Source organism: Mixophyes fleayi, chromosome 7 (genome assembly GCF_038048845.1).
Source record: "Mixophyes fleayi isolate aMixFle1 chromosome 7, aMixFle1.hap1, whole genome shotgun sequence".
In the NCBI taxonomy this organism is placed as follows: domain Eukaryota; kingdom Metazoa; phylum Chordata; class Amphibia; order Anura; family Limnodynastidae; genus Mixophyes; species Mixophyes fleayi.
This window is the reverse complement of record NC_134408.1, coordinates 142,812,594-142,829,708: the sequence shown is the minus strand read 5'-3', so window position 1 is coordinate 142,829,708 and position 17,115 is coordinate 142,812,594. Positions and strand designations below refer to the sequence as shown.

At 41.2% G+C, this 17,115-nt stretch overlaps 1 protein-coding gene across 1 annotated transcript in view; it reads right to left on the bottom strand.

The window, feature by feature from the left end:
• Window positions 1–6,236: 6,236 nt before the first annotated feature.
• Window positions 6,237–17,115, bottom strand: part of LOC142098566 (lactase/phlorizin hydrolase-like) — a 36,516-nt gene continuing 25,637 nt past the window's right edge. Inside the window, exons 12-17 of the mRNA XM_075181402.1 lie at window positions 15,072–15,268; window positions 14,036–14,145; window positions 11,763–11,897; window positions 9,286–9,506; window positions 8,574–8,810; window positions 6,237–6,457 (exon numbers count right to left, since the gene is read on the bottom strand). Of these exons, the coding sequence (XP_075037503.1) occupies window positions 6,237–6,457; window positions 8,574–8,810; window positions 9,286–9,506; window positions 11,763–11,897; window positions 14,036–14,145; window positions 15,072–15,268 (1,121 nt within the window). The remainder of the gene's footprint in view (window positions 6,458–8,573; window positions 8,811–9,285; window positions 9,507–11,762; window positions 11,898–14,035; window positions 14,146–15,071; window positions 15,269–17,115) is intronic.

Genomic DNA, 17,115 nt, shown 5'->3' with positions numbered 1-17,115 from the left:
GCCAATCTTTAGAATACTAATAGTAAGGGAAGGTCTGCCAAATAAAGGTCCCTTTCACATGTATGTACAGGATAGGTAAGATGTAAAATAGCCAAGGAGTATAAACCAGGTTATAAAATCCTATAGTATGGTAACAATGTTGCTTTCACCAAAGCACTATTCCTGTTATATCTATGTGGACTCTAGGTGGCAGTAGAACGTGAAATTCTTCCCTATAATGTTGTTCCACTGGAAAGTATCCCTCTGTTATAAATGTATCTAAATCATAACCATAATCGGTGCCTCAGTTACTAGGTATTCCCAGATAAACAAGTCATGTATGAAGTGGCCTTACTTATTTGGAAGCTGTGTTATAGCTCCTATATTTTCCAATTGGTTTTTCATAATTTTGGATTTTCTTTGTAGGGCTTCTCCATGTCAGAATAGTGGTAATCGTAAAAACGATTACCACCGGTTGTAGGTACATCTAAAGTCCAAAGAGATAACATTTGTCTTTTAGGGTTTGTTCCATCGAGTATTTTAGGAGCATTTGTTCACGCATCCTTCCAAATGAAACGTGGTGCAATCAAATATCACTATGACAATATTGCACACATGTGCTGGTTACATTGGTCAGACTGATGCGTCATTGGTCCAGGAGGCTGCAGTGTTGCATTCTATTTAGAATGTTATTTGAGACAATTCTCTTAAAGCGCTCGTTGGAATGGACTGATAGAGTGTTTACTACATGAATGCCGATACTTATATCAGTGGGAAAATGTGTCGAGGATGTGACAAGGTAATTACACAACCCTTGTAGTGGTTTTATTTAGTTATTTCTTATAGTCTTTATTAATATAATTTATTTTTTTGAATGAGTTAAAATTTCCAGCATATGTTGAAGTGAAAAGTAATGGAATTTAAAAGTTGTTGGGATGGACATTTATCCAACACTTATTATTATTATTAGCTTTATATTTCCATGGTACAAACCAATTATGTACAATACCATGCAACAAAAGGTAACGATAAACAATAAATCATAACTAAAACATAACAAATACAATGCAGGATCAAACTCAATTCATTACTAAACATCAAGTAATTGGAGGATGAGTCACTATTTAATTCAGTCATTTGAACATGATTCATAAGTGGTAATATCTTATTGAGATCACTTTGCTCTTTGATCCTAGTTAGAAGATAAATATTTCGAATTTATTACTTTCTGTTAATCAACAAATCGGAGCTTGTTCAACATGAGGACGTTGCTGTTTGTGAGATAACGTAGTCCTAACAGATTATCTCATTAATCAAGGACACATATTAAAGGAGAACTCCACCCATAACGTAAAATATAGTTTTTGGTGGAATTCTATGGTGTATATTAAACTAAAGATGCTCAGGCTCGGTTTTCTGAAAACCGAACCCACCCGAACTTAGGGGATCCGAGTAGGCTCATGAGCCAGCTCGTTACTTTTGCAAGTCCTCGGATTTTAATTGAGCCAAAATGTCATTGTTGCGTTGTTGGATCTCGCAGGTTTTGGATTCCATAAGTACCTCCCTCCCCAGGAGACCCAGCGCCATTGTTCACACAGAAACAGGGGTAGCAGTGTTCTTGGCACTCTCCAGTCTCCAGTGACATTGCTCAGTGCCATTGCTCACAAAGAAACAGGGGTAGCAGTGTTCCTGTCACTCTCCATTCCCTAGTGACATTGCTCAGTGCCATTGCTCACACAGAAACTGGGGTAGCAGTGTTCTTGTCACTCTCCAGTCTCCAGTGACATTGCTCAGTACCATTGCTCATACAGAAACAGGAGGGGTAGCAGTGTTCTTGTCACTTGACAAAAATTTACTGGAAATGATTGGAAATTAATGTTATTGAGGTTAATAATAATGAAGGGATAAAAAAAAGTGCCAAATTATGTGATTTTAGCAAAAACAAACAAACAGATTTTAGAAAAGAATCAGGATCCAAAACCAAAACACGAAGCTAATCCAGATCCAAAACCAAAACCAAAACACAGGGCTCAGAGAACATCTCTATATTAAACTAAAATACAAAGTGTTACTTATTGGCGGTACTGTGTTTAATCGATGCTGCAAATACTCCGGGGCATCTAACAGCCCGACGCTGCTCCCCTTTCTGCTGCTAAGATCAGGTTTGATTCAAGCAAGGGACAGTATTATCAGTACCCCTCCCTGTAAATGTATTATTTGCACAACTCCCTTTTACAGGATTTTCAACCAATTTAGTCACTTTTGACCAATTTCGGCCATCATCTCCGTATAGATGGACCTGACCTGTCTGATCTAATCAATCAATTAGAAGACGGGGGAAAATTATACCATGTTATATCATGAAATAAATATTTCCTTTTTAATACATGTCCACCCATTTTCCTGTCAACCATACTGAAAATTCTGTTGTAGAAGTTTCCAAACAGTCTGTTTTTTTCAATTTAGTAGAATTAAGTAAAGTGTACTCGCACCTATCTTCAGCCCCAGTGGTGCAGCAGTGTTCTTCGGAATCCCGTTTGGTTCCTACAGTTGGACAGTTTGCATTTAAGTCAGACTTATGTCCTACTCACCCTCCAGGTGAGCCCGCACTAACCCAGACTGGGAAACACTATAAAATACTCAGATATTGGCAAATAAAATACTGCGGGGGCCATTTATAAAAAACATTGGCACAGAAAACCTGAAAAAATAGACCATCAGGAAATGAAAGGGAAAAAATGCACTAAATGTATAAAAACTGCAGAGACAATGACAATTACCTGTGTAACTTGCTTTACACAACACTGTGCAAAGGTTTTAGGCAGGTGTGGAAACAATGCTGCAAAGTGAGAATGCTCTCAAAAATAGAAGTGTTGATAGTTTATTTTTATCAATTAACAAAATGCAAAGTGAAGGAAGAGAAGAGAAATCTAAATCAAATCCATATTTTGTGTGACCGCCCTTTGCCTTCAAAAGAGCATCAGTTCTTCTAGGTACACTTCCACTGCTGGGCATCTTTAAATTTGGAAGGGAAGTAAGCATAGTGGATCTTTCCTCTGATACTCTAAGTTTCCTTGGCTGCCCCCTTTGTCTACGGTCCTCAACGTTGCCTGTTTGTTTGCGCTTCTTCGAAAGAGCTTGAACAGCAGATTTTGAAACCCCGTCTGCTTTGAAATTCTTGCTTGGGAGAGACCTTGTGGGGACCAACTGAGCAACATACATGCAGTTTATTAAATTTGCAAACTACATAAATATATATATATGTATATGTATATATATATATATATATATATATATATATATATATATATATATATAACCTTAATGCACATCTGTGTCTCTGCCGGAACTTGCAAATAAGAATTACAAACTGTTAGGCTGCCGGTCTCGTAATAAACTTACAGAACTAGCGGTAGAGGTCTTTGCCTATAGCAGCCGCCTTTCCCGTAGAGCTTTATGCGCTCACAGGTACTCAGATGCCCCCAGGACTTTACTCTTAATGTAATGCAAGTTCATTAACAACACCGTAGCGGCAGGGGCCGGAGGAGGCTGTATAGATGGTAATGGATGGTCAGACGTAAGCCGAGGTCAGGGGTCACAAGCAAGTAGAAAAGTCAAAAAACACACCAAGGGGTCAGGGTCACCAGCACGAGAGCAGAATCCAGAAACACGCCATAGGGTCACAACAGGAGGTCCAATAGTAAACGGACAGAGTATCCACAGGAACACTGGGACAAACAGGAACAGGACAGGAGCAGGTCAGCAACAGACAGAATCCACGCTATAACCGGCAGGGAGGCTAAGCCCTCCCTGCCTTAAATACTAGAGGTAGCCAATCAGAGCTTTTGCCCTGTAATCACTCCCAGGCAGTGGTAATTAATAATACCCTGTTAAATCAACCCGCAGGCTTGGTGGTGTGCGCGCCCGGCTGCCCTGTGTTGTCGGTGCGTGAGAGCTCTCAATTTGGCGTCCGGCCGTTGCCCTGGCAACGGTCGGGCCGAATACCGGAAGTGACGACCAGGACGCAAGGAGGAGAATGGAACGAGTCACAGCGGTGCCCGCAGCCACCGCGGCTTATAACACAAGAAACATTTTGTTAAAATAACTAATGCACTAAAAATATTTTCAATTTTGGATATTAATTTGTTTGGTTCTTTTAATTTTCAGCTGATTGCCTTGAATGGACTCCTCTGTGGTCTTATTTAATGAGGGTAATCAGCTATTTTCTGCAGGAATCAGGGCATTGTTTAGGCAAATTGAGAGGCTTGATCTAACATGTCCCAATTTTCCAATCTTTAATGCTGAGGCATTCTCACAGGCATGTGAGCTGCTTACTCTGTGGTGAATGGAGCACAGTGGAGCTTGAAAGCTGCTCAAAAAAGTAGAGTCAGTGCATAGGGACTAAATACCCATCAAGTAGATTCTCTTAGTGTACATGTATGGATATGTATTTCAATTGTTTTCTTGTATTCTTACTTAGTGCTGGATCTCCTCCCTGAGCACTCACTGTTGTGTTTGCAATCCTTAGGCATAGCGTAGGAGCAGGAAGAGCAGGAAGACAGCATGGGAGCAGGAAGAGCAGGAAGACAGCATGGGAGCAGGAAGACAGCGTGGGAGCAGGAAGAGCAGGAAGACAGCATGGGAGCAGGAAGAGCAGGAAGACAGCGTGGGAGCAGGAAGAGCAGGAAGACAGCATGGGAGCAGGAAGAGCAGGAAGACAGCGTGGGAGCAGGAAGAGCAGGAAGACAGCGTGGGAGCAGGAAGAGCAGGAAGACAGCATGGGAGCAGGAAGAGCAGGAAGACAGCGTGGGAGCAGGAAGAGCAGGAAGACAGCGTGGGAGCAGGAAGAGCAGGAAGGTAGCATGGAAGCAGGAAGACAGCGTGGGAGCAGGAAGAGCAGGAAGGTAGCGTGGGAGCAGGAAGACAGCGTGGGAGCAGGAAGAGCAGGAAGGTAGCATGGGAGCAGGAAGACAGCGTGGGAGCAGGAAGAGCAGGAAGACAGCGTGGGAGCAGGAAGACAGCGTGGGAGCAGGAAGAGCAGGAAGACAGCGTGGGAGCAGGAAGAGCAGGAAGGTAGCATGGGAGCAGGAAGAGCAGGAAGACAGCATGGGAGCAGGAAGACAGCGTGGGAGCAGGAAGAGCAGGAAGGTAGCATGGGAGCAGGAAGACAGCGTGGGAGCAGGAAGAGCTGGAAGACAGCGTGGGAGCAGGAAGAGCAGGAAGAGCAGGAAGGTAGCATGGGAGCAGGAAGAGCAGGAAGACAGTGTGGGAGCAGGAAGAACAGGAAGGTAGCATGGGAGCAGGAAGAGCAGGAAGACAGCGTGGGAGCAGGAAGAGCAGGAAGGTAGCATGGGAGCAGGAAGACAGCGTGGGAGCAGGAAGGTAGCATGGGAGCAGGAAGAGCAGGAAGACAGCGTGGGAGCAGGAAGAGCAGGAAGGTAGCATGGGAGCAGGAAGAGCAGGAAGACAGCGTGGGAGCAGGAAGAGCAGGAAGGTAGCATGGGAGCAGGAAGACAACGTGGGAGCAGGAAGAGCAGGAAGAGCAGGAAGGTAGCATGGGAGCAGGAAGACAGCGTGGGAGCAGGAAGAGCAGGAAGGTAGCATGGGAGCAGGAAGACAGCGTGGGAGCAGGAAGAGCAGGAAGGTAGCGTGGGAGCAGGAAGACAGCATGGGAGCAGGAAGACAGTGTGGGAGCAGGAAGAGCAGGAAGATAGTGTGGGAGCAGAAAGATAGTGTGGTAGCAGGAAGATAGTGTGGGAGCAGGAAGATAGTGTGGGAGCAGGAAGATAGTGTGGGAGCAGGAAGAGCAAGAAGACAGTGTGGGAGCAGGAAGAGCAGGAACATAGTGTGGAAGCAGGAAGAGCAGGAAGATAGTGTGGGAACAGGAAGATAGTGTGGAAGCAGGAAGAGCAGGAAGTGTGGCAGGAAGTTCTCTAAGAGAGCTCACAGTTGTATTTGTTATGAAGAGTATACAAGATAATTTTGAGAGGAAGAAGAGGACGCTATAATCTATACAATGTAAATCTAGTGGCTAGATCCTGATTTGATGTATAAAATATCCAAATATCTGAAACATGTATAAATATTAATCCTTTTATGAAGAGTCTACATTATGCAGCTTTAATTAATTTGAGAAAAGCCAAATAATAGATGAGCTTCAGACATACAAATAACAGGTCTTTGTTGTGAGATTATCTTGTTATTTTATTCCAGTCAATTAAGGATGATATTTCTTATAAAATTACAGATGGCTTCAGCTAAAATGACGTGGCGGCTGACTTAATTTTCTTGCGTAGTTTACTGTACAGAACTGAAAACAAAATGATGCCTAAAACAGCAGTGAGTAAAAGTGCAAATTCCACGTATAGCGCAATCATCGCGTCTGACGTAGAGATGTCCAGACCGAGGAAACTAACGGTGCCAGATTCTGGATCTTCGGGGGGTTCTGTGTGACTGCTGGAGGTTGGGGCTGTTGTGCCTGTAGGAAAAAAGATTTCTGGGTAAATGGTTCTTCCAGTTACCTGGGACATGACGGAGGATGACAGGAGTTGTAGTCCAAACACATAATCAAATAGACATTAAACATAAAATACAATTTAATGTCATACAAAATAAATCGTTGCCATTCAGTAAAAAATATAATTATAATAATGAAAATAACAAAAATAATAATAAAAATATATAATAGCAATTATTATTATTATCATTATTACATCGATTTTTTCTCTCACAATCTGCTTTTTATGTTGTATTAAACTGCAAACCAAAGAAATCGATTTGAGGATACCCCCCAAAATTTTTTTTAGATTCAACAATTTTCTGGAAGAAATGGTGCATTACTAGAAATAACTGCAAGGGTGCCAATATTTTTGGCCACGCCTGTACTTTATATAGAGAAAATTATTTGAAATTATATCTGGAGAAGGAATCAAGAAAAATGGGGCGACTACAAATGTGATATCCCCCTGTGGATTCCTCTAAAAGTCGCATGCTAAAGCCCCTTCTACCATGTCTGTTCTCACATGGTGTGGATACCTTGGAAATTGGCAGTAGATGGAAATAACTACTTATGGGTTCAAAGTGGAGATTAGGGGGTAAATGTGTCAAGCTGAGAGTCTCTGGCGGGTTTGAAAAAGTGGAGATGTTGCCTATAGCAACCAATCAGATTCTAGTTATCATTTTGTAGAATGTACTAAATAAATTATAGAATCTGATTGGTTGCTAAAGACAACATCTCCACTTTTCAAACCCGCTGGAAACTCACAGCTTGATACATTTACTCGTAGATGTAAGGGAGTGAAATAAAGTAGAGTATGGATCAATCTCTGCAAGAAAGTGGGAATAACTAGATAGTACAAAGCAGGATGTAGTATGAGCGAATCTTGCTGTGGACTGAGTATACTGAGGTGGAGCAAAACAGAGTGGAGATTGGGTGGATCATGGTGGACAATTATTATAACTAGATGAAGTATGGGTGATGTTGGTGTAGAGTGGAGATAAAGGTAGAGCAATGCGAGGTGGAGTTTGGGTGGGACTTTGTGGACATTGGATATAATTTGATGGAGAAATTCAAGACTGGAGCTTGGGTGGCTCTCAATGGACATTGGGATTAACGAAGGTGGAGTTTTGTAGGATCTTGCTGAGGAACTGCATATAACTCAGCAGAGTAAAGCAAAATAGATTATGGCTGGATCTCAGAGGACATTGGTAATAACTGGGAGTAAAGCTGGGTTGATCTTGCAGTGGACTAAGTATAAACTCGATGGAGTAATGAACTATGAGTGGATCACAGTTTGGAATGGAAAAAGGTATGGTAAGGCCTTGTGGGTTAGATCTGGGTGGACAACTATGGTGTACAGGAGAGTCGGATATTGGTAGACCTCTCTGTAATGACAGTATGTACATTTGGTATGACTAGGTAAAGCCTAACAGAATTTGGGGGGATCTCCATGGAAATTGATTAAAACTAGGTGGGATATAGAAGGATGGAATATAGAAGAGTCTCAGGAGAGGTAATAATTAGAGTAATGCAGTGTTTAGTATAGGTAGATCTAGATGGTACAGACAGCATTGCAGAATGGTGCACCTAAACCCTCTTTACCCATTACAGGGTTGGAGATGGTAGTTGTTGACCAGTTATAGGTGGGCAACGAAAATTGTACTGTTTGTCAGGTGGTGATGACAGAAGGTAACATTATAGTTTTGTTTCTATAGATATCGCCATGTATAGATTGCACTTGAAGGTCCCACTATTGTGAATCAGAAACTTGCAACAGAGTCTGACATTTATTCTTTGATTACCAAAGTTTGCAGTGGTGGAAAAATGTGAGTGGTCTGAGATAACCAGAACCAGGGGAGGGCTGGCATATTTTAGCCCGCGGGACAAGACTCGGATCAGCGGCCTATTAAGAACATTTTAAAGGGAAAAAAAAAATGGTGGCCCAATGATCCAGCCCAAGGTAGCCCACTATGGTACCGGCCCGGGGGGTATATGCCTCCCTGCCCCCAGCCCAGCCTGCCCCTGACCAGAACCCCCAGCCCAGTCTGCCTCTGACCAGAAACATGAATCTCACAGATTGATATTTCTGACTCACCTTCCGGCTCCTGATCCAGGCAGGGATGAGGCCCATTATTCGGGTCGGGGAAACCATTGCAGCGGACCACAGTGCTGTAGTACTTTGCAGAGTCTTTAGGGATACGAGGGAGGGCTGGGTCTGAGAAATTTGTATAATACAATCCGAACCGTTCAATATATCCTTCTGCCCACTCAAAGTTATCCATCAGAGACCACGCTGAGTACCCTCGGAGGTCCACACCGTCATACTTTACAGCTGCGTAGGACAAAAATCAGAGTATGTTATTTACTTGGAAGATTACAGTTCTTGTCTGCTGGTATTTTCTGCATGTGGATCTCTTTATGAATCAACAAGGAGCTACCAGCAAACCCCCAACTAATCAGTTGCCTGGTTGGAGAACTGAAAGATCTACTAGATTACTAAGGTACTTTGAGAATCCCTCATGTCTTTTCTCTACATGTATCTAAGAAAAGGGTCCCAAAAAATATGTGGAACAAAACAGTTTATATTGTAAACAAATTACATATTAAATGTCTTTCGTATGAAGATTCTAAGCAGAAATTATTTTCAATAATTCAGTAATTTCCCTGGTTCCATCACTACACAGAGAGTGTGGTATTTTAATGACCTGGTGTGAGGTATGTAAACGTGGATCAGATTTGGTTACCAGGCAGAGGGGACACAGAGTTATTGCCCTTGTTCAAACATTTTAAATTATTTATTTACTAACCTTTTAGAGCTTCGTTGATATAATGTTTGTAGTAATGTTCTCTCCACGTGTCTTTCAGACTTGACCCACGTTCAGATATTCCGTTCTCCGTTATATAAATAGGGGGGTTGTTAAACTCCTCTTTTATCCAGTTTAATAATCTTCGCAGGCCAAACGGTGTCACTTTCAACCATGAACTACCAGATCCCAGCCAGGTGCGATCACTCATTAAATACACTCCTCTGTAATGAGGTGGAGGAAACAAATGATTTTTTTTTTTATTGTAGAATATGCAAATGTAGGGCCTCAATTAGAGTTTTGTGTATTTTGCGGCCAGAAAGTACGCGGGAAATTTCTGACACAAATAAACGCAGGCTTATGCATTTCCTTTACCCAACGATAGCGATGTGGTTTGACAGTGTTAATTATATATGTGAAAATTGCAGTACCTTATTCATACACAATACAATTCAATGACGTGTCATATATGTAAATGAGAATAGTGTTGTTGATAAATGTGAAAGTTGCATTTTCCTTAAAAATACAGAAATATTACAGCGCTGGAAAGGGCTTCACCTGAATGTGTGTTAATAAGTAAAGCATATAAAGTCAAGAAAAATAAAAATACACAATTTATTACAATAGGTCACAATGTATACAAATTACTCCGGAGTAAATATGAAAATCATATAAGAATTAAAATGCAAATATCCATAACACTGCCCAACACATAGTAAAGAGGTGAAGGAGGGTGCTACCTAGTATTCAACTGTATTATAAGTGGCCATCCAGTGGATGGTTTCCTTAAAAATGGTAACAGAACGCAAACAACATCCGTAGTTTAACGCCTTATAAATCCATTGGGAATCTTCTTTCCTGCTGTAACCCAAATGGATATAATATAAGAAATCAGGATAGACGGCCGCGACTTGATATAATATAACCTTGACCCTAATGAATTTAGTACTATTAGAGGGAGGGGTCAATACAGAAACAGCCAATCAGAAGCTGGTAGATAATGTTGCTGGTGACATCACCATCATTACATATCTTTACACCTGAATTTGCAAAAGAGACGACTCCCAAAAAGCGTATCTGGGGATACGTCACAAAATAAGTCACAACTCGAGGGGGATTGCTAAACTTACGTGTACATGCCCTCAAAGTACTGAACTTACGATTGCACCATCCGTACCGCCTCTCCAGGCATAAGTTCACCTAAGTCTAAGATACACACAAATCTATAGAAATCTGGAGATGCGTTTTTTTGCGCCACAAAAATGGGCAACTCTAAATGAGGCCCTTATAGACCAAATATTTCTGATATTACCTTCACCAAACATTAATAAATGTTGCATGAGGGCATACACAAAGCAATAGTATAAATACATGACTTTATCTTGCTGCCTTCTGTCTATATTTCTTTTTAAACCCAAAGCTTTTATACCACCTTGGATATGACACAGTTCAGCTCTGTACATTGAATACAACTGTATCGGCAGAGCAGTTTTGTGCCATAGCCAATCCCAACAACAATAAACAACTCATTCTAGATGCTATGAAAGTTCTGGTTAAAAACACCAGAAACATAAAATAGTTTATTTAGTAAAAATTAAAAGAAGGCGTGTATAATAAGCTGATAAAGTTGTTTGTAGGTGGATATCTACTATATAAAAGCCTAGTGGCGTGTGTCTGTGTGTGGAAACAAAACAACCAAGCTGCAGCGCCACCTGCTGGGCGAAGTTATACACTGACCTACTAAATTCTTAGTGTGTGTGGGGAAAAAAAACTCAGAAAGGGCTGAAATTTGCTGCAGCGCCACCTGCTGGGCGGAGTTATACAATGACCTACTAAATTCTTAGTGTTTGTGGGGAAAAAAACTCAGAAAGGGCTGAAATTTGGTATACTAAGATGTTTTTAATTTGTTCATTTAATTTGTTAATTGTTAAAAGTGTTTATAAAGATTTTAAAAAAATATATATATATTTCTTGAAGGAGAAGTGACAGTTGGGAGTGGTTGGTTGTTTTAGGGGGGTGACAGTTGGGAGTGGTTGGTGGTTGCCAGGGGTGACAGTTGGGAGTGGTTGGTGGTTGCCGGGGGTGACAGTGGGGAGTGGTTAGTGGTTGCCGGGGGTGACAGAGCGAGAGGAGTGTGATACTCAGGACCGCTGAGAGAGATCCCTGTGTCTGGATAGACATCTGGATAGATGTGGCGATAAAGATGAAGGATGAGGTGATGGAGAAAAATGATGAGGTGGTGACATGTGGACAAAACCACGTTAAAAAAGGGCGCTTACGTCGGGAAGTAACGCTCTTCCCCTGAGGAGGCCTGGGCTAGGCCCAAATGCATGACAAGAACCTTTTTAACACCTTAAGTAGCTTGATTTGACTAGAATGCATGAGTATCATGCACGGGTTAATTTGTATCTGTATATATCTGTATGGTGGGCATCTTTTGTTATGTGTGACCAGAATATTCTCTTTATGTTAACCCTTACCTGTCTCCTTCATAGGCCTGGTAATCTAAGCCGTAGTTAGCGTTCCCAACCAGGACAGAAGTGTAGTGATTAAGGCCAAAGAAGTCATATGTCCCTTTAATTCTCTGCTTTTCACTTTCAGTGAACTCTGGGAGTCTGCGGAGAAAGAAAAAAAATATTTGTTGTTAGTTTTTTCTTTGCCTGACACAATGGTTATTTTTATCTGTCTGTTGTAGGGAACTTGGCATAGGGATCATTGATTCTATCTGTGATCCTTATGAAGAATGGGCCCACAGCATACACCAATAGTCTTAGTTCTTGTATACAACCAACCTACATTCACTAAATCAGTATGAATGCTTGTGTGTGCTGTGGATCAGATCTTCATAGGGATCAACGATCCCTATCCCAAGTGCCATATATGCTATATTCACCATGCAATAAATGCTGATTTGATTAAGCATATTATGCGCACGTGGAGCTCATCACATGCAACTCTAAGGGATATATTTACTAATCTGCGGGTTTGATAGAGTGGATATGTTGCCTATAGCAACCAATCAGATTCTAGCTTTCATTTATTTAGTGCATTCTACAGAATGACAGCTAGAATCTGATTGGTTGCTGTAGGCAACATCTCCACTTTTTCAAACCCGCAGTTTAGTAAATATACCCCTAAATCTCAGTGAAAAACTGCCCTAAATGAAGAATAATCTGTTTCCTCTTTATATTTTATGGGCAGCACGGTGGCCTAGTGGTTAGCACTTCTGCCTCACAGCACTGGGGTCATGAGTTCAATTCCTGACCATGGCCTTATCTGTGTGGAGTTTGTATGTTCTCCCCTGTGTTTGCTTGGGTTTCCTCCCACATTCCAAAAACATACTGGTAGGTTAATTGGCTGCTATCAAAATTGACCTTAGTCTCTGAGTGTGTGTCTATATTAGGGAATTTAGACTGTAAGCTCCAATGGGGCAGGGACTGATGTGAATGAGTTCTCTGTACAGCGCCGCGTAATTAGTTGCGCTATATAAATAAATGATGATGATATTTTGAGCAATTTTGACATTTTACCAGTTTGATAGCAATGGACAAGCTCATGGTTAAATCGCCAATTCACCCGGATTCAAATGTATGGCTTGAAATTTGCCTTTCACCAGTAGCGTGTCAAAAGTGTTGTTGTATTTTAAAATATTTTTATCTTTAAAGACTATTGAAATAATATTTTTTAAATAAAAAGAGTTATTTTAGCATGTTTATAATTCGATCTGCAAACATTACTGTGTCGAAAGTTTGCTGTTTACGTTTATGGTTCGCTGTTTGCAATTAAAAACTGTTAACATATTGATTTAAGCAAATCAGCTTGATCTTCTTGAATATAACTTGATTTTTTTAGCTGTTCAAAAATTCAAGAAATGACAAATTTTCCATTTTTTTTTAGCAATTCAACAAATTGGTTTGAGGAGTTGGATGATTTGAGCAGCTGTAGTTATTGGACATTATTTCCTGGAATGGGTTTCCAGCCGGCATGGATCAGGAGTCTGTGAGTAAATCCAGACTTGGGGGTAAATGTATCAAGCTGAGAGTTTTCCGGCGGGTTTGAAAAATGGAGATGTTACCTATAGCAACCAATCAGATTCTAACTGTCATTTTGTAGAATGTACTAAATAAATGATAGCTAGAATCTGATTGGTTTTTCAAACCAGCTGGAAAACTCTCAGCCTAATACATTTACCCCTTGGTCTTGGCTGTGTAACGAAACATCAGCATCAACTGTAACGCCTTGACCTCCCTCCATTATTCCCAGAGTAATTCCAGCCCAATCCAGGTTGTCAGAGCTGGGGGTTCACTGCTAAATGTCGGCCAGGGACAGAATCGAACCTCATATCACTCTCACATTTGAAAAATAAATTTAGAGGCCTATTTATTAAACATGCAGTTATTGGGGTAAGAAATGGTAAAAAAAAAAAAAATTATTACCACAATTTAACTTTATTTTATTGCCATGGCAGCTGAGCAATATTTAGCTTTGACGGTGAAAACTATCCAGTGTACTATGGGGTAACTATCCCTCTGGACATACGGGGGCTATGGCGCACGCGTTTAACTGGATTCACTCGTTCCACTTCCATTACAAAACAAAGAAATAAAAGCATTACAACACAATTAGTATGTACAAATGCAAAGTACTATTCTGCTTTTGCTGTTTGTAAAATTGACCATGTTATTTATTGCATAATTGCTGGAAAAGTTTATGCAAATACTGTGATGCTCGTTGGTGCTGCCAATTTACTCACCGGGTTTTGGGGAGCCCTACCGCCAGGCTCCTCTCCCGCACTCTGCTCTTCATGATCTCAGGGTAGTCCCCAGTTTTGAAAACAGGGTATCCGAACCAGCCTGCGAAAAACTAGGGAAAATTAAAGGAAAAAATAAATTAAAAAAAACACATTTTTTAAATAGTAAACCTATTTAGGTTGCATGTATGGATGATTGATATATACGACTAAATAAATCGTGATATGTATGTTGTTGAAACGCATGCTATATAGGTTATATAGGCTGATGTCACAGATTCCTTTAAGAACATGTTCTTGCAACTCCTCTTACTGCAAATATTGTATCAAGCTAACCCTCCCCCTTTCCACAAACACACACAGACACACATGATTAAGTTACATAACTATAGAACAGGTAAAATATACTGAGTTAAGGAAGCTTGATGATGTATTAAACCATCTGTGACTCACCGTTTTTTTATTATGTGCAAGATTGTTATGTTAACAAGAATATATAACATCTCCAAATGAATATACAACGGCGTGCAATCTTTCTTGATATAAGTATCATTGTCCCTGTGATGTGTTATGTGTATCTAAGTATATATCTCCCTATTCACTTTGTATGAATGTATAGCAGAGTATGTGTGTAAGTGGCTGGAAGGAAGCTAGATGTATTGTGTGTATGATTGTAAGTCCCATGTCTAAATATCTGCTATAGTATATTTAATGAATCAGTGATTTAGTAGAGTATATTATCCAATCTTTTTTCACCATACTGTATATATAGTTTCATTGTCTGTATCTCTCCAACAACTCATTATATTATAATTTTAGCAACCTTAAAAATATATATTCTATATAACTTAAAGGACCAAATCTCCAGTCTTCTGAAGGAAGCATTAGATCATTACGAAAACATCAGTCCCTTTACTCGCTATTAGATTTACCTACATTTGCCTCTAGCATGGTCCATGGTAGCAAATACGTACTCCATATATTTTGTTTCAGAATGAGGCCACCTCTGGTGACGTACCCTATGCACGATATTACATACCATCATATATCTCCAAGCTGCATCGACATCCTCTTGCTTGTGAGGATTGACGGGTAGAGCCCAGTCTGAGTTGAGCGTGATGGAGATGAGACCGCCCTGCGTAGCTCGATATTTGTCATTGTACAGATGCCACACTTCAGCGTGAGCCTTAATCATGTTATGTCCCACCACGTAAACCCCATCTCCCGGTGAAAACTCTCCTGGTGGGAACATAAGAGAACATCATAACCTTCTTGAGTTGTGCTCAACTCAAGGCCATAACTCTAGGGCTACAACTATCCTAGTGTAAACGCCATAAGTTGGAAGACTCCTGGGTGAGCGCTGTTCACGAGCAGCAGATGAATCATTTCAAGTTCAGTTTACTTTCAATTTTGTTTCGGTTGGTTTGGGCCAGAGACCCAGGTTTGTTTGTTTTTGTAAGGAATTACTTTGACATTTGCACCTCCGACCACTAGATGTCTCTGTATTTGCAAACTTGCCCTTAGATTTGCCCTTATCCAAGATGGCCAGTTTGGCATCGAAGAGGAAACCATTCTTGGATTCTGTTTACTTTATGGGCCTATAAATGGCACTTCCTGGTTCAGACATGTGCTTGAGTATTCTGCTTGCTCAGCTCCTGCTACTTGCTACTCTACCTTGCATCTGTGATTACCTGCTTGTGTACCAACCCGGCAAACGTCTGACTACCTGCTTGTGTACCGACCCGGCAAACATCTGACTACCCGCTTGTGTACCGACCCGGCAAATGTCTGACTACCCGCTTGTGTACCGACCCGGCAAACGTCTGACTACTCTCTTGTGTACCGACCCGGCAAATGTCTGACTACCAGCTTGTGTACCGACCCGGCAAACGTCTGACTACCCGCTTGTGTACCGACTCGGCAAACGTCTGACTACTCTCTTGTGTACCGACCCGGCAAATGTCTGACTACCAGCTTGTGTACCGACCCGGCAAACGTCTGATTACTCTCTTGTGTACCGACCCGGCAAACATCTGACTACCCGCTTGTGTACCGACTCGGCAAACGTCTGACTACCCGCTTGTGTACCGATCCGGCAAACGTCTGACTACTCTCTTGTGTACCGACCCGGCAAACGTCTGACTACCAGCTTGTGTACCGAGCCGGCAAACGTCTGACTACCCTCTTGTGTACCGACCCGGCAAACATCTGACTACCCGTTTGTGTACCGACTCGGCAAACGTCTGACTACCCTCTTGTGTACCGACCCGGCAAACGTCTGACTACCTGCTTGTGTACCGACCCGGCAAACGTCTGACTACTTTCTGGATATCTATTCGGCTATTGGGCTTCAGATAATACCACCAGTATCTTTACAGTTTTTTCCAGTAGGGCAGGGCCACCCAAACTCATACCTGATTGCCATCCCACTGGTTGACTCCTGATCCTATCCCCTTTACTGAACTGATGATCCAAACCAAGTTCACATACTTTTTTCCCGACAAAGGAATTTAATATTCGATCACTTTATTTAATCAAATGAATGAAAAAAGTATATGATTTTGTTATCTGATTTACTGGGTTCTCTGTTGATTTTTATGACTTGGCCGAAGAAATATAACACATTTACAGCCACATTTAAATATTCTAAAGGGTTCACAAACTTTCTAGCACTACACTATGCTGGACTTCTCTGTATCAAGGATTCATCTGCATTCTCTTAGGAGCACACAATGTAAATGTTCTAATATGAACGAGCCCATGGATTTTACAGTGTTTCTGACCTACATAGAACTTTGTAACCTTTATAGAATGTTGTGATTATTTTTACGAACAGTTGTCAACCTCTCTTCTTCTTCTTCTGGGTTCGTCTACAGATTTTTCAGCTCAAGGACACATAAATAAAAATTCCCAGACTGAATAATTCTGCATAGTCAAATGAATATTACACTGTGTGATGATTCCTGTAATTGAACAGCTGGATCAAGTAACAAAAGCTAAAGAAAAATAGGCAAATAAAAAAATGCCTAAAACAGCAGTTTGTAAGGTATCCCCTTAAGGTGTTGTCTGGAAAAGGAGGGTAA